At 41.5% G+C, this 24564-nt stretch overlaps 1 protein-coding gene across 1 annotated transcript in view; it reads left to right on the plus strand.

Moving 5' to 3' along the window:
* Positions 1-16766, plus strand: part of RAP2A (RAP2A, member of RAS oncogene family) — a 33244-nt gene extending 16478 nt beyond the window's left edge. The window contains exon 2 of the mRNA XM_042867567.1: positions 12765-16766. Coding sequence (XP_042723501.1) covers positions 12765-13002 — 238 coding nt within the window. The 3' untranslated portion in view covers positions 13003-16766. The remainder of the gene's footprint in view (positions 1-12764) is intronic.
* The last annotated feature ends 7798 nt before the right edge of the window (positions 16767-24564 follow it).

The raw sequence follows: 24564 nt of genomic DNA on the forward strand, positions 1-24564 counted from the left end.
AGTGCTGAGACAAGTTCCAAAAGAGGTTGTGGAAGGTCCCTTGCTAGAGGCTGTCAGCACCCAACTGTATATGTGGCTCCACATGGGCTGGTTGAAGGTCTCCTAGCAGACCTTCTGCTGAGCAAGGAGTTGGACTGGAGACTGCCTGAGGTCCCTTTCATCCCAGTGATGCTATAGTTCTAAGTCTGGGAAGAATTAGGGATCTAAATACTGATTTAAGTTGTTGCTGAGCTATAGGTGGAAGAGAGATCCTGTTAGTGCTCTGCCTGTGGGGAAAAGCTGTGGCATGTGCTGAACTCTAGTTGGAGACTGGAGAGGAAAATAGCTGAGAAAGTACTGAGCAAAAGGAAAAACAGTAACTTTACATATCAGTATTGACCAAATCTATAGGAAAGTAGAGCTACTTTTGTTACCATAAATTTCTTGCTGTTTATACACTTCACATAAGGGCAAGATGCTGCTTCAGCTCTCTCAGTTCAAATACTGCCAATATTTTTTGTCTCAAAGCTTTTTCTCTAACCCATCTACAGGCATACACTTTGATGTATCTGGATTGGTACAAATCTATTTGGTGACTTTCTGTCCCCCTCTTTGTCAGTGCTACCTTATGCAGTAAGTTTATAGTACATTTTAAATCCTACCATAATTCATAGGAACATTTACATTTCAAGGAATACAGTTCTGAGAGACTTGTGACAAACTGTGGATTGCTAGATAAATGGTAATGCATGCTAGGGTCACTTAGGTTTTATGAACACAGTGATTTAATAAACTAAAAGTATGAAACAGTTGGACTCAATAGATTTGCTTTATGGTGTAAAAGAGGCTTGTATTGCTTTTAATAGGTATCTGCATTTTTTTCCTTGCCTTTGCAAAGAGTTGTATGCAATCCCATACCCTTAGAGCAAGCTGATTTCATAGAATCATAGAATGGTCTGGGTTGAAATAGACCACAATTACCATCTAGTTTCAACCCTCCTGCTATGTACAGGGTCACCAACCACCAGACCAGGCTGCCCAGAGCCACATCCAGCCTGGCCTTGAATGCCTCCAGGGATGGGGCATCCACAGCCTCCTTGGGCAACCTGTTCGTGTGTCACCACCCTCTGAGTGGAAAAACTTCCTCCTAATATCTAACCTAGACCTCCTCTGTCTCAGTTAAAAACCATTCCCCTTTGTCTTGTCACTATCCACCCATGAACACAGCTGTTCCCTCTCCTGTTTTTATGCTTCCTTCATGTACTGGAAGGCCTCAGTGAGGTCTCCCTGGAGCCTTCTCCTCTCCAAGCTAAACAAGCCCAGTTCCTTCAACCTTTCCTCATAGGAGAGGTGCTCCAGCCCTCTGATAATCAAAAATTTATTACAAAACTTCCACGAGTTTGTCGTCTTCTCCCAGGGAAGAGGAGAAATCTCAGTGTCTGTATACGTTTATAGATACCATGAGCTCTGTTGCTTCTGCTCCAGCCTGTGTAGTTGAAGTGAGACAACATCCCTGGTGTTCTTCCCCAAAGAATCATCACTAAGATCATCATGTCTACCCGTCAACCCATCACCTACATGTCCACTAACCATGTCCCTCAGTGTCATGTCTTCCAGCTTCTTGGAGTCACTGTTCCTGGAGGTGTTTGCTGCTTTCCAGATCAGCCTGTTCCAATGAATTACCAAACTTTATGCTGAAGTTCTTTGCTCTTGCCATGATGCTTGCGTAATCTAGTGGCTTTTCTGTTTCTGCTGGCAAGCTGGATGTGCAGAATTTGCTCTCGTGTATCTGTTCTCAGTACTTGTAAAGAACCCAAAGATTTGTGCTGTTATATAGTGAGTTGCTGAGAATAGCTAATATGCAGGATGTTCCTCTCTTGGAGAGAACAAACTTGCCAGCATGCTCATCGGGATGCTTGGATGACCTCTGTCACCAAGGATGGAGGCTTCAGCAATAGTTATGTGCTATAGGCATTTGGAGGCTAAGACTGGTTTTCCAAATGGAGGTCAGAGGTACAGAGTTCAAGGGACTTGGTAGAAGTTGGGTGGGAAAGCCTGTCGCAGGGTATGGCCCTGAGCCCACATCTCCTGCATCACCTCAGCACTCCTCTCACTTGATACTAATGTGTTTTCTGTTAAGAGTCAGAGGGTAAAATGTAACTCTTAAGTGGTTAAGTCTGGAAAGTGAAGAAATGGTTATCTTGAAGAGCTGCCTTTCTTGAGAGTTTAAAGTACAAATCAAAGATAGGCGCTAGTCTCTGTAATTGTAGGATTTTCTGCTTAATTGTAGTATCTTCATGTTGTTTGTTTGATAGCTACCAAAACCCTTGATGTATCCAGTCATGCTCATTGCAATAAACATTATTACAGAACCATTATATATAGCTTGATGACATTTGAGGTCAGAACACTAATACAGTCATTAAGAATAATTTTCAGTTATGGATTCAAAGTTCAAAATACTTAAATATGCAGCCTAATTTTCGAGGTGTTGGGCCATTGCTACAGGTAGTTGTGGTGTTTTTTGAAAAATTAGATGCTCAGAATTAGTGTATCTGGAAATTTTAAGCAAGAGCCTTGTATTTAAGCAGCTATACTGTGCCTTATATGCTCATAGCTTTTGAGGTAAATAGACTTTTTTCCACATAAACCTGTCTCTTAAAGTATGAGACAGTAATTAAATGGAACGGATGTAGCTGTGAGAATCTCCAGTTTGTAGGGTATTCTGATTTTAATTTTTTTCCTTGCTGCGTTGGAAGTATGTCAGAAACAAGAGAACTAGTCATTATGAAAAAAAAGTCAGGTAAAAATACTTGCATTATGTTTTGTACTCATGGCTATTGCTGCTTAAGTTCTACCAAGAAATAGAAAATTCTTACTTGAAAATTCCAGTGTTTGAGTTGTTAAATATGACTACACTTCAGGATTTCAGTAAGACAATATTGATATTCTATTGTATAAGACAAGAACTTTGGCCTAAAGAAGGAACACAAGGATTAAAATACTGTATGCACATGCTCAGAGCAAACCTCCTGCTAAGCACGTAGGTGTTGAATGTCTCTTAGAGTCTTTTCAGTGCTGATAGTTGACTGCAGCATTAGATGTGAATTGCAGTGATAGACACTAAGAAATGCTACATCCTTTTAAGGTGAAAGCTAACCTCTTGCTTGCTAAGGTTGTCAGACATCTGAACTGCCAGTGGATGAGTATTAGTGTTACCTGTGGCATGGACTCATTGTTGCCAAGCTCCAGTACTAAAAGGGCTGTTGGCCTGCCCCTTCCTATGCTGGATCCTTACCTGGAGGGAACTGGATGTCACTGGATGCAATTACAAACATATGTGGGTGTCTGTGAACTTGTTGAGGTGGCAGTCTTCCAAAGATCTTGCTGATTTTTCTTTAGAACTGGTTCAGTACTTTAGGTGAATGAATATTGAATTCTTCTCCAGTTGGGGTGTGTAGGTAGGCCATTGAATTTCCAGGCTTTCTTGCTGTGGGAACTCTTGCACTCTTGCTTAAACTCTAAACTCTACAGTTTAAGCAAGTGAACGAGCTACAGACAGAGATGTTATCTGTGGTCACCTGTGGGAGCAAGCCGAATGTCTGGAAGAGAGTTGTTACTGCTCTGTTCACATGTGACATCTTAGATGTATCAATCCTCTAATGAGAATTTCTCTCCAGAGTGATTGGAAATGGCTTGGAAAATTCGTTAGTGCCAAGCATACATATGTAGATGGCATGCATCATCCCGTTGCTTCTGTTGCAGAAAAAGAATGTTGATTTGTTAGGTGCAGTTTGAGTACATGGCAAAGGGTAATATCATCTACTGTTCATGTCCCTTGCAAGTTGTCAGCCGAGAGCTGCCAAGAAATAGGGAGCTTTGGTTCAAATGCACTTGGAACAATTGGGAAGCAAATAGAGTGCTTCATTACATTGGCTTTTGTTTCTTTGGCTGTTGGTTGGAAGACAACTGTTTCCTCTAATACTAACTAGACTGTAGCAGTTGTGAGCCTGTCAGACAGTTTCAGCAAAACTAGAGTTGGCTGAACTCTTTTGTTGCACTTTGAAACCACACTGGGAAATGTAAGCAAACTATAACAACCAGTGAACTGAATTGGCTTTTTTAAGTATTTAATTGAAGTTGAGTTGGTTTATTTCCAGAAAGTTTCATGTCCAAGAACAGTTTCAGAAGTCTTCTCAAAAGCACTGTGGTGTGGTGGTTATTTATTTTGCTAATATCACTCCTCAAGTCATTTTACAATTATTAATTTGATGTCCAGTGAGTAAGTACAATTATCCTGACTGTATGCAGTTATCCTCAGTCTACCCATCTGCAGTTTGTTTCCCGAAGGCTATACATGGAGTTCATGTCAAAGCCTAGAATGAAATGTTAGATCCCCGTTACTGCAATTAGGCCATGCACTGTTCTGTATAGCAAAATAATTCATGACTCAGCCACCTAATTGCAGTGGGGTTCCAATAAGCTCTTTAACATCTCCTCATTTATAGAAATGATTTTAAGACTTTTTTTTTAGGTGCAAGTTGTTGCTTAAGTAATTAAATCCTTACACAATATAGCTTATGAAACTGAATATTAAATGCAATTAATTGGCAGACTGGAATTACTTGTTTTACAGCTGTTAGTTTCAGATTCATCTGAGAATCTGCAGTAACTTCTGTATTGTGGAGAGCTCAAACTGCAGAAACCTACTTACTTTTAGATTTGTATATATATATATTGTCTCCTAACACACTTGATTTATGTATACAGGTACAAGCACATCTTCATTGGCATGTATCTGTAGAAATCCATGCGGAAAAAAGTTCTGTAGACTGGTGTGCTGATGATTTAACTCATGATGTTAAAATTCTTAAAACCATCAAAATACAAGGAATCAGGGTCTGGAAAAAGGGAAATGTTCTCTCTGGCTACGTTTCTTAAGGTAAGCAGATTTATTTTTAATTGTTGAGGATTTTACGTGAAACATCCAGGGAATTTTGCAAAAGGGGTAAGAAAACGTCTTGGAATAAATTCTTTCTCTTGACAAGGAAACTTCGAGTTATGACAGATTTACTGCAGGCAGGCAAAATTTGCAAGCTACATTACAAAATAATGTTTAGTAATAGATACATATGAATCAGTAAACAGTATAATAAATTAAACTGCTATTTATAGTACTTCATTTCATAGTGCCCAGAACTATTTTACTGTGTCGTTTGGCAAGATTCTTATCACATTTTTTCTGTAAGCCTGAAGTAAAGAATGATTATTTTTTTTCTGACTTTCTAATTTTGCCATCGTTTTCTGTAGTATCTTTACCATTTCAATGGCTTTTCTTTTTGAAATAATATGAAACGTGTCACAAACACCATCAAAAAAGGAAGAGAGGGCAAAAAGCACTTAATGCCTATGAAGATAACAAATGTGGTTTCAAACTGAAGGCTCCTTTTGATGATTAGGAAATGTTATCATGGATAGGTGTCTTTTGTGTTTCGGTGGTCTTGGCATCTAACATGTAAAGCTGGAAGCCCATTTATCTTTTTGTAACGTTCAATGGGAATTAAGGTAGTCATAAAAACAGTCTTCGAGAAAGCATTTTTTCTTTGTATTTGTTCTTATTATACAGAACATTTCTGCATCTTGGTTGAATGTGTTTGGCTTTGGTGTGAAGCTCAGGCAAAAATCCTAGAAAAATGCAGTGTTTTCCTGAAGATACAATTAAAAAGCAGGAACCCTTCTGAGCTTTTGTCTTCTCCTGTACTGATCCAGTGCCCCATTTATTTATTTACTTTACAGTTTTAGGGGTACTGGGCAATCTCTAGTACAGTTTAAGGAAATGAGATCTATTAGTCAGCTCGAGGTACACTTTTCGATTCTTACTTTCTGTTCCTCATTTTATTATGTTTTCACTTCACACCATCTTTTTCATCTTTAGCCTGCGACAGCTCTAACCAGAAATGTGAGAGTTACCTTGTAAATGTGAAAGCAATTCAGATGTGCTGTTGGGTACTGCCTGTGTTTTTCCCTTTCTGAATAAAGCTGGAGGTAGAAAAATGCGAGGTAAAAATCTATGCGGGTCATTTACATACCATTCATCTGGAGACTTTCTAAATGTTTAACAAGTTAATTAAGCTGTTACTCAAAGTATACATATTAATCTAAACAGAAACCTGCGTGTGCGTGCCATGTAAGCTAAGATAAAATATAAAACTGTTTATCACTGTAGCATGAGTCTGCGTGGTCAGTGGTGTGTAGCTGAGCTGCATTAAACATTTAAAGTCTATGTATTTCCTGGCTCCATGTGACTGCAGAGTCCATCCTTGGGAAAACCGAGGTATTTACTCTGGCCTCAGTCCCAGAAGCTCGTGAAGATGGATACCACCAGGGTAGGTTTTTTTTAAGCCCTGATTTATGTTATCTGGGACTGATAAGTATGTATTGGTTGCGTCTGTGGAGCAAGGACTGAATCTTGCCAGTAGTGACATTCTAGATCTGATGGTATTTGACTGCTCCAGTGTCTTTCATGGGGCTGCAGGTGATCTCAGCTGGGTTCTACCTTCAGGAGTTGATGCTGCTTGGCATCCATCGTATCGGAGCCTAAGCTGGCAAAGTTATTTAAGCAGGGTGATGTACCTTGTTCCTAAAGCATGTTCTACAGATGCATGTAATTGATCTTGCAAAAACTTGTTCCCTAGGAGGTCTTGAAAAGTCAAATCTTCCTGTGTTACATCTGAGTATATTTCTTTTAAGCTCCGCTGTGATGTTTGCCCTAGAATACATACTTCACTGCACTGATGTAGAGGAACAGGCAGCAGTTCTCATTTTCACATGGCCCTCATCCTTTTCATTAGGAAAGATCAGTGCTGCTCAAAGCTTTACAGCAGCACTGAGAAAATTGGATTTTTCTGTTCCAGGAATGAGAGGCAGCAATGTTCTGCTTCTCTGATGTGAAGGGGACAGGTGGGGGAAGGGGCTGCCCTAAAAGGTGAGAGATACACTGCTCCTGCAGGGGACAACTGCCCTATTGCACATCCCAGGGTGGCAGCAGCAACAATTTCTGTGTTTTTCAGGGCTCTAGTTTAGGTAATGGCATTTTAGACTTTTTATTCAGCTGATATAAAATCTGGTAGGTATATACTGAGATGGAATTTGCTGAATACTGATACAGAGTTGAATAAAGACCATGCTGTCTGTTTTGGGACTGTGTTTGTCAGTAGGTTAGATCCAGCTTGAAGCTTTTGGAAGGATTTGTGGATTTCTGAGCTTGATTTTTGTAATTACACAGAAAGGTTCTGCATTGCTGTTTAAGCATTGCAGGACAGTTTTTTCTTGTTCTTTTTCCTTTCATAAAGCAATTTTCATGTTGGGTCACTAAAATCCACAGGGTGAAAAGCCTGTGGGGAAGAGATGTTCTTCTTCCCTTCAGATTTCATTAGAATCACGTCGTTCTGCTGCATTTGACAAATAGCCCTTTCTTGTTGCGGGCCATGTGGCTGCACACCATCCGGGTTGTTGTATGCTGAAACCCGGGCACTGCAAAGTAATGAGAATGGCAAGTGGTACCTTCACTCAATTTGGGCAGAGAGGAGCCTAGTGAGGTTCAGCAAGGGAAAGGTAGAGTCCTGCACCTGGGCAGGAATAACTGCATGCATCAGTACTCATTAGGGGCTGACCTGCTGCACAGGAGACCTGGGTGTTCTGGCGGGCAACAGGTTTGTCATGAGCCATCAATGTGCCTTTGTGGCCAAGAAGGTCAATGGTATCCTGGAGTGCATTAAAAAGAGCATGGCCAGCAGGTCAAGGAAGATGATCCTCCCCCTTTACTCTGCCCTGGTGAGGCCACATCTGCAGTACTGTGTCTAGTTCTGGCCTCTATTCAAAAAGACAGGGAACTTGTTCTAGAAATAGTCCTGTGGAGGCCTACAAAGATCATAGAATCACAAGGTTGGAAAGGACCTACAAGATCATCTAGTCCTTCCCCTCATCACCATTGCCACCACAAGCACTAAACCACATCCTGCAGCTCCTCATCCAGACGCCTCTTGAACTGCCAGGGATGGCGACTCCACCACCTCCCTGGGCAGCCATTGCAGTGCCTGACCACCCTCTGAGAGAAAAAGTTCTTCCTTATGTCCAACCTAAACCTCCTCTGGTACAACTTGTGGCCATTTCCCCAGGTCCTGTTTGTTGCCTGGGAGAAGAGGCCAAATCCCTTTTCATCACAACCTCCCTTCAGGCAGTTGTAGAGTGCAGTGAGGTCTCCCCTGAGCCTCCTCCAGACTGAACAACCCCAGCTCCTTCAGTGTCCTCACCTCACAAGTTTCATTGCCCTTCTCTGGATGCTGTTGGATGCCATTGGCCCTCTTGGCCACCTGGGCACATTGTCAGTTCGTGTTCAGCTGAGCATTAACCAACACCCCCAGGTTCCTTTCCTCTTCACATCATCACGTCATCCAGCCACTCATCCCCAAGCCTGTAGCACTACATGGGATTGTTGTGCCCAAAGTGCAGGATCCAGCACGTTGAATCTGTTGAATCTTGGTCTTGTTGAACTTTATCCCATTCACTTCAGCCCAGTGATCCAGCTTATCTAGATTCCTCTGAAGGGTCTCCCTACCCTCAGGCAGATCGACACCACCTCTCTATTTGGTGTCATCTGCAAACTTACTGAGGGTGCGCTCAAGCCCCTCATCTAAGTCATCAGTAAAGATTTTAAACAAGATGGGCCCCAGTACCGACCCCTGGGGGACACCACTTGTAATGGGTTGCCAGCTGGACTTAACTCCATTAACCAATACCCGTTGGACATGGCTCTCTAGCCAGTTCCTTACCCAAAGAAGGGTAGACCTGTCCAGGCCACAGACAGCCAGTTTCCCCAGGAGAATACTGTGAGAGATCGTGTCAAAGGCTTTGCTGAAGTCTAGGTAGACTATATCGATAGTCTTTCCCTCAGTAGACTATATCGATAGTCTTTCCCTCATCTACCAGTCTGGTCACCCAGTTATGGAAGGAGATGAGGTTGATCAAGCACAATCTGCCTTTCATGAACCCATGCTGGCTGGGCCTGATGGCCTGGATGCCATACACTTGCTGTGTGATCTCTCCCAGGATGATTTGCTCCCTAACTTTCCCTGGTACTGAGGTCAGGCTGACAGACCTGTAGTTCCCTAGAACCTCCCTACAGCCCTTCTTGTAGGTGGGAGTCACATTGGCAAGTCTCCAATCCTCTAGGACCTCTTGAGATACCAGGAGTGCTAGTAGATGGCAGAGAGCAGCTTGGTGATGAGGGGCCTGGAACTTCTTCTGTAAGAGGAAAGACTGAGCAACCTGGGACTATTGGTAAGAGGATGGTGGTGCCCAGCAACAAGACAAGAGGCACTGAGCACAAACTGAAATGCAAGAAGTTCCATCTGAACACGAGGAAAAACTTCTTTACTGTGTAAGTGGCAGAACACTGGAACAGGCTGCCCAGGGAGGTTGTGCATTCTCCTCTGGAGATATTCAGAACCCAATAATAGTTTTGGGTGACCATGAGTGGCCACCTGCCCAACTTACTTTAGGGATCCTGTTTTAACAGTGGGACTGAGCTAGAAGGTCTCCAGAAGTCCCTTCCAACCCCTGTGATTCTGTGACCTCCTGGTGCAGGATGAGCAGCAGTAAACATGGTCTTGAGCCAGGAAGCTTGTCTGTGCCCAGCAGACATAGGTTTGCCCAGGACCTGGAGTGAGGTAGGAAGCTCTGGAAGCTTTAGGGTTTGTGTGGTGTTACCAAAAGTTGGGGCCATAGAGCCTCTGAATGGAGGTCAGCAGGGGCTGATGTGGAACCCCATAACTTCTGCTAAGGTCTGCTATGTCTGAGATGGCACTATCCAACACTGCCTGTCTGTCATCATCTTGCTATATGGAGAATGTAACACGTAGACATCTACTATGGCAGGACTGGTACTGAAATGGAGCTAATAAACCCATACTGCAGCAAGTCGTCTGCTCAGTATCCACGGACTGGAATATTGTGATGTTCCAGTCTGCATTCATCTTGATGATGAGTAATGGCTGATCTTTGTATTCTGAATGAAAAATCATAGAGTGTGTGTGTATATATATGCGTATATATATATGTATGTTTTGAATTCATATACATTTTAAAAGGCACGCTGAATTTACACATACTTTATATATTTGCTTTGTAAATTTGACTACTCAAAAATGAGGTAATAAAGGATGTATTTTATAAAAAAGCCAACCTTATTTTTGCCCTTTGAGGAAGAATTTGACAAGGCAACATGAGGATTTTGCAGAAACTTTGTTCTTTTACACAACTTAATGTTATAAAGTTGTCATTGGATGAACATCGATTATAAGATACATAAGACTATTGACTGTAGGATTTCAATCTCTTTTGAAGTGGTGAAGGTAGGTAGTGAACAAGGCAAACACAAGCTGTAAAGGCAGGAAAAACCAATACAGAAAAGTGATTCTGTCCTGTGTAGTAGCTCCTAGATGATGCTGTGTAAGTAAATTCAATTATTTTTTTTTTATATCTATCTTGTCAGCTCATCAATTCATCTTTGTGTCCTCCACTACTAAATTTCTATCTCCACCCCTTCACTTCTCAGATGCTGAGCACTCATAGCAAATAGTGCCTCAAGTCCTTAGTTAGTTGCCCTCCTTTTCTAGGGTTCTTAAATCCTAATAATTTACCCTAATATTTTAGTGGAGCTGTCTGTAAATCTGCAACAAGTGTGTGGGCTTTTTTTCCTCTTGTTTGTCAGTAAATTGGAGCAATTGTGCAGAATGAGAAGAAGTGGTGTTGTTTTAACTGTGGCTCATCCACTTTGCAGAATGCTTCTCAAGTGACTGCTTTGAATTTCTTCCTTATTCTCACTTGTAAAATTGAGACAATGGAGAATATCTAGAAGTAGTAGAAGAAAGTTTATGCTTTGGGGCCCTTAGATATCACAACATACAGTGAAGCTGATCCTGCTTCCACTGAAGGATTTAATACTGTACAGCGAATAAAATAAGATTCGTGCACCTGGATAACAAAGATTAAGAAGTACTCAATTGTTGAACACCATCCATGTAATTAAAGACTATGCTATCACGTGTTCAAACGCGGGAGGACAGATTTTCAAGATGCTTTTGTGTGTTTTGTTACTTAATGGCAACTTAGCTCTCCTAATAGTTCCAAAGGTATCATTGTGCTGAAGTGTGTATCTAGAGAGTAAGAAATGGGCTGCATCTGTTCAGGTGGTAAACGAGGGTAGGATAAATGGTGAGAAAGTGAGGGGATTCCTCTACAGTTAACGACCGTGGCCTTAGACTCTAGATTTAAGTGGTGCGCTCAGAGTTGGCAGAGTCATAAGAAAGCTTAAAATTTTACTTGCATCCTATGACGTGCTTGGATCAATTTTGGATACTGACTGGTGTGAGAATTTACTGTCCTCATACCCTTTGACTTGGAGCCCACAAGCCTTGTGTCAACAGGAGCACAGAGGTTCTGTTTCCGTGCAGAGACTTGACAGCTTAATTCCTTCATCTCTGGTGGGTTAGCACAAGCTGCAGGGGTACCTGCACCAGCTCCACTCTGCTGCCCTACCTGGAAAGCAGGAATAAAGAGGTAAATAATTGATGTATAGGTGTCATGTGTAACATCATAAACTGCTACAGGTAGTAGCAATGAGTGTTGTTTGTCTGCAGCTTGGTCTTGCTCAAATCCTTTGACTGATTTGAGTGCTACTGACCTAACACAAAGTAGAAAGTTGGGTTTGTATTAAGAGTGAGCCATCTTGTTTCTCTTGGATCTTAATTTAGTTTAAATGTTAAGAACTGTAATCAGTTTTTCTCTCAGTCCTTGTTGCTTTTTTGAGAAAACCAGTGTTGAGAGCGTTTTGGAAATCAGCCCAGTGTTGTCTTCTCTGTTATGTCAAACATGTAAATTTAAAACCTGACTAAACATTTGCTTAGCTCTGTGAAGAAGGGTTTTATGCACGTGAGGATGGAGAAGAAAAAATAGTGAAAAACAGGCATGTTAATTAGAAGGAAAAGGCAAGGATCCTTTCACAGGGATGTGCAAAGTAATAAACTCCTAAGAGCTGTGGTAGTATTGCCTGTTATTTCTTTTTCTTTTCAGCATGTATAACTGGCGTAACAGTATGAATACTGAAAGAAAAAAGTTGTATCTTCTGTATTAGCTAATGCATGTTTTTACATATCACTACTTATGTGTGTAGAAAGTACTTGAAGTGGGCTGCCTGAAATTTCACATGAATTTTACTGGCAGTTTAGTTTTCTCCCATTTATTGCTCATCTGAGAGTTCTGTATGTAATAGCCAATGGTAGATGTACCTTTGAAAGGGAGAATGATGTATCTCCCTTATTGCAAGCAAGAAATGCAGTATGCTGCCTGTTCACAGAGAAGGAAGATGTAATGTTGGAGAGAGACTTGAACTTCACTCTTTTTCTTGCGTTCTGAGATGAACAACATGGAAAATATGATTATAGTACCTGCTTTTGCAGTGTGGAAGCACTCCAGGCAGGTTTCGTGGTGGAAGGTAAACTTCACCTAAACTTCAAGAAAACTCTGGGAGAAAAGATGTGCAATAAATCACTAGAATGATTTATTATTCTAACATGTGAGGCATTTTCTTCAGTGTAAAAATTTCATTGCCCAAATGTCTTCCATGTCGAGTACTGTTTGCAAATAGATGCTTACACATTTGAATATGTTCTTCTCTGAAATATAACTATCACTGTGGATTTTTTGTTTTTGTTTTTTAACTGCAGGTATGAGAAGGTGCCTGTAATTCTGGTTGGTAATAAAGTGGACCTGGAAAGTGAGAGAGAAGTGTCATCAAATGAAGGCAGAGCCTTAGCTGAAGAGTGGGGCTGCCCTTTTATGGAGACCTCTGCTAAAAGTAAAACGATGGTGGATGAGCTCTTCGCAGAAATTGTTAGACAAATGAACTATGCAGCACAGCCAGACAAAGATGATCCATGCTGTTCTGCATGTAATATACAATAGCATTAAAAATGACCTAACCTGGACTTAAATTTGAAGAAATTTTGTAAGGTGGTAAAACTGTCTACTTCACTTCCTGGTTTGTGGGTCACTTGAAATACATCTGTAGTGAAGTAGCAACATTAACTCAGAGCTGAGCATTGGAAGTCAATCACTGACTCTGAATATAATTGGGTTCAATGACCACATCTCACCCGTTTTTCCCTTTGAGTACCTGCAATGTTACGGCATAGCCAGTCGATCTACAGGGTCGTTCCATTTGAGCGTACGTGTTATCATGTCCAACAGCAATGACAGCAACTTTTTGCAAAGAAGTTGGAAAGCCTTGGAGGTGGGGAACTAGAGCGGTGAAGAGGATGTCCTTGAAGACCATTTGCAACTAGCATAAGTGCAAAAGGAGAGCTAAGTCTATGAGCATTTAATTGCTGTGCTTTGGGACGTGCGCTATCACTTGTGGCCAAGTTTGTTCAACTGTGTTGATTTCACCTGAACTTCTGACAGTGTTAGAGGAAGAGGTTACCAGAGACCTATATTGTTTGGATTTTTTTCAAAATTGATGCTATTATTTCTACACTTTATCCCACATCTTGAAATAGAGTACATTGCATCAGTGAGTGAAGCGAGAGGCAAGATCTGCAAACAGGTGACAGGTGAAGAAACAGTATGGCATTGGAATGTTTTCAATCTTTCGTTTTGCTGCTCAAAAATGGAGGATCACTTCAGGTTTTGGTCTGCAAAAAGCCAAACAAACCCTCTGTTTACAAAGCAGGAAGCATCTTTATTTATCACTTTACTGAACCAGGAGGAAGCAACTGTGATGAAAAAATTGCTGAGCCTTATTAACAAGGAACACTTTAATAGATTAACTAGTACCATCTTGTAAGGAAAATTAAGCCATGTTGCATCCATATGTTCCCTTCTGCAGAAACCTCATGGGACAGTATGAACATCCTGCATCTTTAAGTTTGTTAAAGACAACAGTTTTTTCTTGCCTTTAAGGGCTACGTTCTCTGGTGGGATCCCTAACTAACCTTTGAAAATCAAGTTTGCTATTTCATAGCTTTAATGACGAAAACTTAAATTGGATAACCATGTAAAATCATTTGGTTCAGAGCTGAAATAGTTACAGTTATGATTCCTTAAGTGAGTGTGGAAATGGCTCTTTAATTGCCTGAGACACACCATTCAAAGATTGCCCCAATTATTTGAGTGTTAAATGGTGGGAGCAAATATTTTATTTTGAAAGGATGCTCGAGCTCTGGCTTGCTAGTTTCATAGCAGTGAAGTATTTATCATTTGCATGACTAATGGCACAAAAATACCTATTCTGAAGTCTTACAATCAAAGTATAGAGAAGTTTTCAATCACAATGTTTAGATTTTACATGCTGGAGAGATCGTCTTGGGCTGGATCTCTTATAGGTAAAATTGGCCATAAAAATACAGAGTCACTGAGCCTGTGGTCTAAATAACACCATGCGTTCATTAGTTTTTCAATCTTGTGCAGTAACAGTGTAGTTCCTTGTGTTTAAATGAGTGAAAACAGGGGTGCTGGGCTGTGTGTGTATGTTGAGTGTGTATGTGTGTGTGTATATGACCCTTAGAAATGCTGTAATTGGAGTTAGGTTCGAGAGTTTTGCCTTCATCTGCAGAACTGCCTAAAAATGCTCTCATCTTCTACAAAGGAAACTTTGTACAGCACACTTAGCAGATTTTCATATGCATTCTTAACGTTTAAATTGTAGTTCAGTGGATGGTAAGCTAAGGAAATCATATTAATCGAAGAGAACGGACCATCTCTGCCCTTAATTTTTCAAAACCTTTCTACAGCCAATGGATCGAAGGGCATTAGATGTCACGAGACATCATGCCTTACTCGAACGTTAATATAGCCCTTCTTCCCATCTACCTTTTGGAACTTTTGTTACTGTACTTAGTTCTCCTTGAGATATTCACACCGTTTATTTCTGGCATCTGAATGCCCACTTTGGGTGCTCTGAATTGCCCTCCTAGAGGCACCTACCTCTTTCCATTGACTATATAGCAAAGCTTAGGCTTTTATCTTCGGTCCTCTGAGTCACTTCTATGCCTAAACTAGATGGTATGAATGTTCTCTTCCCCCCTCCCCCCCCCCTCCATCTGCCCGTTTCAGCCACCATGCTTAAGCAAGGTTTCAGATACTGAATTGGTGATAGTGTAATTTTTCAGATATCCAGTTATTAAGCAGCACAGCCTATCTGTAAAATAGCTTTTCAGTGCGAGATCCACTGCATAAGCACTCAAAAAAGGATTAAAAGCCCCATAAACCTTAGAAGTGCATGTTATGCAACGCTATTTACAGAGGTGTTAAAATCTTACCTCGTTCATCGGCCAAGAAAATGGCATGAAGTACAATGTGAATGGCCTAACATGGAGTTGATAATATAAAACAGATAAACAGATGAGCTTCTAATATAAGAAGAATTGCAAGTGGAATTCCTAACAGAAGATACTAATGAAAATACACCCTGGTCTTACTTTTACATTACACTTTCACAATTTCTGAAACTCAGATTTGTGTATGCTGTCATGCAATACTGCAGGGCAGGGGGGGAGGAGAGAGGGGGAGCATAACTGTTGTTTTTTTCTTATAATTCTGAGGAAGTAGTTATGCACTATTTGTATTTCCACTAATGTGAAGATAGTGGAGCTTGAATCAATGACAGTTGCACTTGACAGAGATTTTTTCCAAAATCCAGGGGTAGCAGGAAGGTGGGTGAGTGAGCCACACAGCACTTCTGTGGCCTCCCTTGTGTGGGACTCATGCTCGTTGTTTAATTTGTACCCTGAAAGGATTGCCAATTACAATCTTTGAAAAGTTCTTATAACATGCCTTAAAATATTATGATTTGTTCCAAAGACCCGCTTTTTCCTTTGGCTGTTCTTGTAGAGCTTTGTCCTTTTCTACAAAAACAGCATTTCTCCTTTTTTTTTTTTTTTTTTTTATTGTGCTTTTTTTTTTTTTAATGTTGCAACTTTTATTCTTTTAAGCTATGATAGTGATAGCAACTGTTTCCTCTTTCCCTTAAAAGTGCACACAAGAACTGGTCCAAACAAACGGAATCAAATCAAGAGTATTACACATAGTTGCTTTTTTACTGTTGTTTTTGTTCTCCCTCAGCCCCTTCAGAGCATCAAAAGGACTTGGTGACTTTTTCTGTTCTGGTTCTAGCCTCTCCCTAACCCCAGTGCTACAGTTGCCATTACTTTTCTGTGGGAAAACTACTGGTATTTGCTTTCCTGTATAGAATGTTGCCTAAAGATGTCAGCCATTTGGTTGGGGGGGGTTTGTGCATGTTTGTTTTTTACTTTGATTTTTATTTTCATTTTTGCCAGTGTGCCGTCAAAGCACTGGTTAGGCTTTAATTGTGAAACTCCGCAACAAAAGCCAATGTTTGACGACTGCAGGAGGCTTTTATCTGCATTGCTGTGCATCTGTTGATTCTTGATCAGGGTTTGAAGAAAGACTGAAGTGGGTGCTGGAACCAGGCTTAACGCTGTTGATTTGGAGTTTCCCAGAGGTGAATTAATGTATTTCACAGATAACTGTTGAGCTCTAATACAACTGGCAACTTAAAAAAATGAGGCAACAGTTTGTTTTGTAAGAATGTCAGTTGTTAAAACCTTGATGTTTCAAATAAAACAAGAGTTGTACATAGAACTCAATGCAAACTCAGCAGTTGTATTTGGAGTTAAATTATTTTAACAAATAAATTTATTTAATGAAAACTCCCCTGTGTTGTCCATTTCGATTTGATCACCCAGAGTTCACCCGAAGCTTACCGAAGCAACGCAATAATTTTGAACATGCTGTCTATTCTGCTGGGATTCAGCTGAGCATTTCTTGCCAACGTGCTGCTATTGTACAAATTAAATAGCAATAAGAAAGAAGTGAGCATAGTTTCATTTTAACAGATGGGTGCGCACGTCAATTTAAGTTATATGCTTGACAAAGAACCACAACAAAGGTTTTGTTTTCCTACTTTCTCAGATGGGTTTATGTGACAACTGTCAGTAAGACTTGGTATTGTTTAAGCTGTGCATCTTGCCATGGCAAAAGAACGTTTACCATAAAACGATACAATGATGCAGGACCTTGGTCAATAGATGATGATTAATATCCAGTGCTCTTTTTATAGCAGTGAGGTTGTAAAGGGTTAAAAGGGGATTGTTTGTTATATCAGCTGTTTAATTGATGAGCGTTTTCGCAGGCTTTCATCATGGTACAAAAGGAGTTAGTGATGGAAAGAACTTCAAATACAATTAGCGTTGAAGAGATTTATAATTGAACAGTTGAGCTATTGCTAACAGGATTATTCTAGCTAATTGGCAGTGATCAGCAGTTTAGTCATGCCAGTATCACTGAAATACGCTGTTTTCAGTAATGGCTGGTGCTTGGTGGTCTCTTGGTTCCATGTTGCGCATGCCATAAGGAACCTGACTTCTGAGGCTGGGACATCTTAAAAGGTCTTAATTCTATGGATAGTATAGAATAGTGTTAATCTTATGCTTTTGATTTGCTGGTGCATTCTGTGGAATGGTTCTAGTGGAGCTTGTGTGGGTGGACTCTTGCAGTCCCATTAACATAAAGGTCTTTGTGCCCAGGAAGATGAATAGACAGGGGCAATGGGAATTCATTGGGCTCTTCTAAAAAGCTCCAAAAGAGAGTCTGCAAAATATGCACTTCACAAATACTCAGCAACTAGAAATCTGGGTGTCTCACTCTTAACAAATGCTTTCCTTGAGCCCTTTAATTATAGTAATTATTATTTTTTTAGTTACTGCAGGAAGCTAGTTGGCTCTGAGAAAGCTTCTTAAAGTATTTTAAATGGAAATGAATGTCTCATTATCTGTCCCTGATTAATATCTGTCTTACAGGTTGTAGATGTAATACTGTCTATCTTCTCACACTGGAGGTATTAGTTTAACATAGTGCTATGTGCACAGTGCTTCTCTGCTAACTTAGTGCTACATAAAGAATTGGATGGGTGATCACACTCAGAGTTTCAGTTCATGGCTTGATGTCCAGGTGGAAGCCAATGACAAGTGATGTCCCTCAAGGACTGGCAATGGGACTGGTATTTAACATCTTTGTTGGCAATAAGGGTGGTGGGATTGAATGCAGCCTCAGCAAATGTACAAATGATACTAAGGCATGTGATGTGGTTGATGTGCTGAAGGGGCCGTGACAGTCCTGAGAGTTGGGCCCATGTGAAGTGCACAAAGTTCAATGAAGCCAAGTCTTGCATGTAGGTCTGGGCAATAAGTACAGCTGGGTGGAGAGCGGATTGAGGGCAGCCCTGAGGAGAAGAACTTGGGGGTCCTGATGGATGAAAAACTTAACATGAGCCAGCAGTGTGCTCTTGCAGCTCGGAAAGCAAATGGTATCCTGGGCTCCATCAGAAGAGGAGTGGCCAGCAGGGACAGGGAGGTGATTGTCCCTCTGTGCTCTTGTGAGGCCCCATCTGGAGTACTGTGTCCAGGCCTGGAGCCCCCAGTACAAGAAAGACAGAGACCTGTTGGAGAGGGTCCAGAGGAGGGCCACAAAGATGATCAGGGGACTGGAGCACCTCCCCTATGAAGACAGGCTGAGGGAGCTGGGCTTGTTCAGCCTGGAGAAAAGAAGGCTGCGGGGTGACCTCATTGCCGCCTTTCAGTACCCAAAGGGAGCCTACAAACAGGAGGGGAATCAACTCTTTGAAAGGATAGATAACAGCAGGACAAGGGGAAATGGTTTTAAGTTGAGGGAGGGGAGATTTAGGTTGGATGTCGGGGAAGTTCTTTACAGAGGGAGTGGTGAGGTGCTGGAACAGGCTGCCCAGGGAGGCTGTGGATGCCCCATCCCCGGAGGTGTTCAAGGCCAGGTTGGATGGGGCCCTGGGCAGCCTGGTCTAGTATGAAATGGGGAGGTTGGTGGCCCTGCATGTGGTGGGGGTTGGAGATTCATGATCCTTGAGGTCCCTTCCAACCTGGGCCATTCTGTGTGACTTAGACGGTCTGGTGGATGAGAAACTCAGCATGAGCTAGCAATGTGCAATTGCAGACCAGAAAGCCAACTATACCTTCGGCTGTATTAAAAAAAATTGTGACCAGTAGGGTGAGGGCTGTGGTTGTCCCATATTCCACCATTATGAGGCCCCATCTGGAATACTGTGTCCAGACCTGATGTTCTCACCACGAGAAAGATGTGGAGCTGTTGAAGCAGACCTGGAGGAAGCCATGAGAATGATGAGGGGGCTAAAGCACCTTCCTTAATGAGGAAAGCCTGAGAGAGTGGGGTTGTTCAGCCTGGAGAAGAAAATGCTAAGGGGGCAGACCTCATTGTAGCCTTTTAGTACCTAAAGGGGCCTACAGGAAAGCTGGAGTGAGACTCTTATCAGAAAGTATAGTGATAGGACAAATTATATATTTTAAACTAAAAGAGAAGAGATTTAGATTAGATATTAGGAGGAAACTTTTTTACTTGGACAGTGGTAGAGTAATAGGGCACTGGCACAGGCTGCCCCAGAGAAGCTGTGGCTGCCATATCCCTGGAGGCATTCAGAGAGAGGTTTTTTTGGGTTCCTGGGCATCCTGATCCAGTGGGTGGCAAGCTGCCCACATTAGAACTGAATGAGCTTTAAGATCCCTTCCAACTCAAACCATTCGATGATTCTATATTATGATCTCATTTGCAAGTGGGTGGCAGGGAAAAGATATTCCTCAAACCAGTCACCAGGTAGTACTGCAATCACTAACAGCAAATCTTCATCCTACTCTGGTAGAAACAATTCCTCTGTAGACTTTCAAGCATGTTTTGGTTTGATTTCAATGTGAAACAGTTTGGGGATCAGTGAGAATTTATTTCCAAGTTTTCACAGTATGATGCCCACGTTTGAAGGCAGCTGGATAACATGCCTGCCTACTCTTCTAAGGAGTGGAAGCAAGGTTGGGCAGCCACAGAAGAACCTCACTGAAGGATGGAGAGGTGAAGTGGGCTGTTGACAAGAGTGGAGATGCATCTTGCTAGAGGTAAAAACTCAAAACTGAAAGATTGCCCGGGAAAAATTATGAAAGTAGATTAAGAACGTTATGTAGAATGAGAGTACAACCTTTATCACAGACCAAGACTTGGTATTCCTACACTAAGACATGTGTTAACTTCAAGAGTAGTAGTAGAGAACTGGATCATAAAAGACTTCTGTGCCAAATTTCTTCTAGATGAAAGAAATATAAAGCTGCCTCTTGAGACACTGATGGGAAAGATTCTAAATATTCGGATTTTTACTTCTTTTAGAGTCCATACACAGTTTAATAACCAAAAGCCCAATGTTACCCACAAGTAGTTGAGACATGTAATTTTATCTTTCCAGCTGTACAACACAGTTTAGAAAAACAAAACTCTTTCGTCCTGCAGCTAAGAATATACGTTAGATTGATGAAAAGCTTAACACGAACCAGCAGTGTGTGCTTAAACCCAGCAGGCCAATGGTATCCTCAGTTCAATCAGAAGAAGGGTGGACAGCAGGGGAAGAGAGGTGACTGTCTCCCTCTATTCTGCCCTTGTGAGCTCCCAGCTGGAGTATTGTGTCCAAGTATGAGGTCCCTAACACAGAAAGATGTGGAGCTGTTGGAGAGGGTCCAGAAGAGGGCCACAGAGATAACCCAAGGGCTGAAGCATTTCTCCTATGACAATAGGCTGAAGGAACAGGGCTTGTTCAGCCTGGAAAAGAGAAGGCTGCAGGGAAAACTTCCAATATTTAAAGGGAATTTATATACATGAGGGAAATCAACTTCTAACATGGGCAGATAGTGACAAGGGAGAATGCTTTTAAACTAAAGGAAGATAGTAGATTTAGATTAGATGTCAGGGAAATTTTTTACTGAGAGAGTAGTGAGGTGCTGGAACAGGCTGTCCAGAGATGTTGTGGATTCCCTGTCCCTGGAGGTGTTTAATGCCAGGTTGGATGGGGCCCTGGGCAACCTGGTCTACTGCTTGATAGCAACCCTGCCTGTGGCAGGGATGTTGGAACTTGATGATCCTTCAGATCCTTTCCAACCTAAATCATTCTATGATTCTAGGTTACTATACTGCTTTTGGGCTTACTCCCTATGCTTCTTTTTACTGCTCACCCTCTGTTCTTGCAGATGAAATAGATAATAGAACAGAATACAGGCCAACTGATGCTTTCAAGTATGAGAAAATGTTCACTTTGTTGTTGTTCCCCAAACTAACAGGGCTCCTGTTTTCTCAAGGTTATCTTTACTGTGGGTAGTTTGTTGGTTTTTGTTTTGTGTCTTTAAATATAAAGTAAAATGGTTCATCTCTTTCTCATGATAAAGCAAAGGAAAATGCATCGTTCTGCATGTGTGAAATTCTTGAGAACGATCTGTTAAGATTTGGCACCTTTCTGGTTTCAGCCATATGGAAATTGCCCTAAAGAACGCTGTCTCAGGACTTATGTCTTCACATAGCCATGTTACAAACCTCTGGAGAAAAAGTGGTTAAAGTATAAAACAGGATTGAGCTGGCATCCAAATTCTTCAGCTGCTACAGGCTATGCTTTTGGCCCTTTGTAGTTCATATTTAGTAACTTCTGGGAACAAGACACCTTGCACAGCGCATGACAGTGTTCATCCTGGAATGGAAACTGCTGAGCAAAACAATTTTTTCCCACTCTCTTTCAGGGCTTTGAACAAGTCATGTAGAAAGTCTTCGCTGTGCCCTCACTGTTCCTGCTGCTGGTAGCATAATGCTCATCTTCCTTGAAGGAAGAGGGAAGAACGAGAAGAGATTGAAGGCAAGGTGCAGGCAGCCTCATACTAGCTGGGATGAAGAATTTGCAGAGAAGCTGCTGGGGAGAGCAATATATATTTGTATACAGTGGGTGGGAGCTGAGAAATAGAGTGGGAAAGAGTAGGATGAGATTGTTCAGCAGTGAGGATTCCCAACCACGCATCTCAATGTTATCTTGCTCAAGAAGCAGAAATTAGATTTGCTGGCACTGAAGTCCTCAGGAAGGGATTCAGAGCAGGACTTCACCAACACCAGCAGTAGGGGACTGGTCTGAATGCGTGAACATCATAAGCTGCCTGATGGCTCTAGAAAAGCTTTCAAACGGCATTAGGATAATTTTATTTAGGAAATCTTGCTTTCTTAAAGTAAAGCAACGATAAATCAACTTTTACAATATTGAAGCATGAGATTTTAATTACAGGAGCGCTAGTAATTGATCAACCTAAAGAAGACAGGATTCCGCAGAGCAAAATGGAAGGCAAGTATCCAAGTGCTAGCAAGTGAATGGATGATGACTTTCAATGCAGAAGACTTCTCAAATTCTCCATGAACAACCAAGAAATGCGCCAATGTTGCTGTGAGGTGGGTAGGATACTGCAAAGACCCGTGTGTTTCTCTTTTAGCTGAAGCTTACATTTTTCTTTTTTCTGGCTCTGCACTGAATTTGTTCTGGTGAAGACAACACTCACAGTGAGTCCAATGCAGTACTGATTTTATATTTAGTTTTGTGTTTTAAGATGGAAGGAAATAACTGAAGTCTCTGCCAGTTCTGCTTAACTTATCAGAGAAAGATACAGCTGTGAAGATTTCAAGGCTTTCCAGAAGTCTTCTTAGGAGTTGACATCTTCCCTCAAAATGAACTCAAGGGCCCTTTCTTGATGAAGGTGATGATTGTGGTGATTTCTGGGAACTTGCCTACTCAAACACTTAAAAGACCATTAAGAGTAGGTGCCCTACACCTTGTTTACTTGCTCCACTATGCATGCTAATTTACTCCAATTATCCTTAATCTCTGTCTTTAAAGTGATCGTACACTCATCAGGTAGGTATCCTTCCTCCAGCAGGACGCCATCCACCATGAGCTGGGTTTTATGAGATGAGTGAGGAGGAGGCCCTCAACACTGCTTTAGATCTAAAGCAAATTGCTTGTTTTCTGTGTCACTTCTCCCATTCACAAATGGTCTGTAGAGTAACAAATACTGTTTTCTCCCCATCTAAAGATTGAAGTTCCAGTTTCACAACTCTTTGGTTTGTCTAGAAAAATTGGCAAAAAACTTCAGATGTGTCACTATGGAAAAAGAACAGTGATAAGGAAGGCTTCTTACACTGATAATCAATGTTACACAGTTCTTCACCCTAGGCATTTGCCATCAGGTGGGCATCCTGTTTCCATGTTTCATTTTTATTAGGTGAAAAGCAACTTCATTCAGTGAAGTGGAAAGTGATTCCTCCCCCATCTCACCGTTTCATTTTTTCTTTCTTGACTTTGTACTTTGAAGCCATTATTTGGCAAACTGTTCTGGAAGCAATAGCTGATGGCAGAAGCCACTTAATCTGCTCTCAGTAATGCACAGAGAGCCTATGCCTCGCTAAAATTATACATGTTGCTTGCTTGTTTATAAATGGCAAAGTTTTCCATGAAATGAAGACAGCACTTTAGAAAAATTTGTAATGCTGTATCCTCATTAAAATGAGGATTAAAATCCCATTTGTTCTGCATTTTGCATCTTGGTCTAAAGCTTTACAAACCAACACCGCCAAAAACAAACCAGAAAATTAGACAGAAAATAATCCAGGTCCAATTCTAGTTTCCTTATCTGAGTAATTGCCACAAATAAGGTTTCTGCTGCTCACCTATGAATGTGAATAAAAAGGAAAGGAGAGGGAAGGCTTAGAGGGGGAAAAACAAGGGGTTCTGACAGCTCACTGTTTTCAGGTGGCAATATCAAAATAATCCATAAAGATCTCTGATCCAGCAAAGATTCTGGAAGCAGGTGATCACTCTGGACTAAGTGGTAACAATAAAAATTCCTTCTTGTCCACATACAAGTTTCCCTGTAAGGAAGCACGTGACTCCAGCACCAAAAGGCTGGATTAGCATTGCAGCAGCTGCTGGATTCACCAACTTTAGCAAAGATTTGATGTGGGTCACAGCTGGGACTTAGTATGTTTCTTTAGGTGCTGTCCCTCGCAGAGGAGGGCTGGGTGCATGGTGTCCATCAGAAACTGCAAAACCAGTGTATGCTGAATAATTAATCTATCTGCTAGTGCTTGCTCCTGAGCACCTACATGTCAGTATGGGCCTGAACTGCTACGGCTATCACATCTCTTCTGAGTAGGAGGCCTTAACCAGAGCTATCTCTGTCACACCATCTGGTATGCGTAGTAATTGACTGATCCAAAGATCACCAGGTCACTCTTTTCAATCCATGTGAAAAACAATGTTTGAGATTGGCCCTCAGACTAATTAAGCAGAGATTCCCCCTCTAATCCCCTTAGACCTCTCTTTGCCCTGGCTTTGTGCAGACAGACTCGCAACAGTTCTGTTCTTTACGTGATTGATGAAGCACCACCCACTGGCTGAGTTAAACGTGCTGCTGACGCTGTACCTGTGAGATGTGCTGTCAGATGCATTAGATCTCAGTGCAGTAATTTTGCCTACTTGCACCAAGAGCAAAGTGCCTTGATAACCAGGAGTGTAACGTTCTGCTTCCGCTGGGCCTTTAGCACCACGCAGAGCAAATGACTTCG

The sequence above is a fragment of the Lagopus leucura genome, unplaced genomic scaffold (assembly GCF_019238085.1).
Source record: "Lagopus leucura isolate 7727_CA_CO unplaced genomic scaffold, USGS_WTPT01 Super-Scaffold_100001, whole genome shotgun sequence".
In the NCBI taxonomy this organism is placed as follows: Eukaryota; Metazoa; Chordata; class Aves; order Galliformes; family Phasianidae; genus Lagopus; species Lagopus leucura.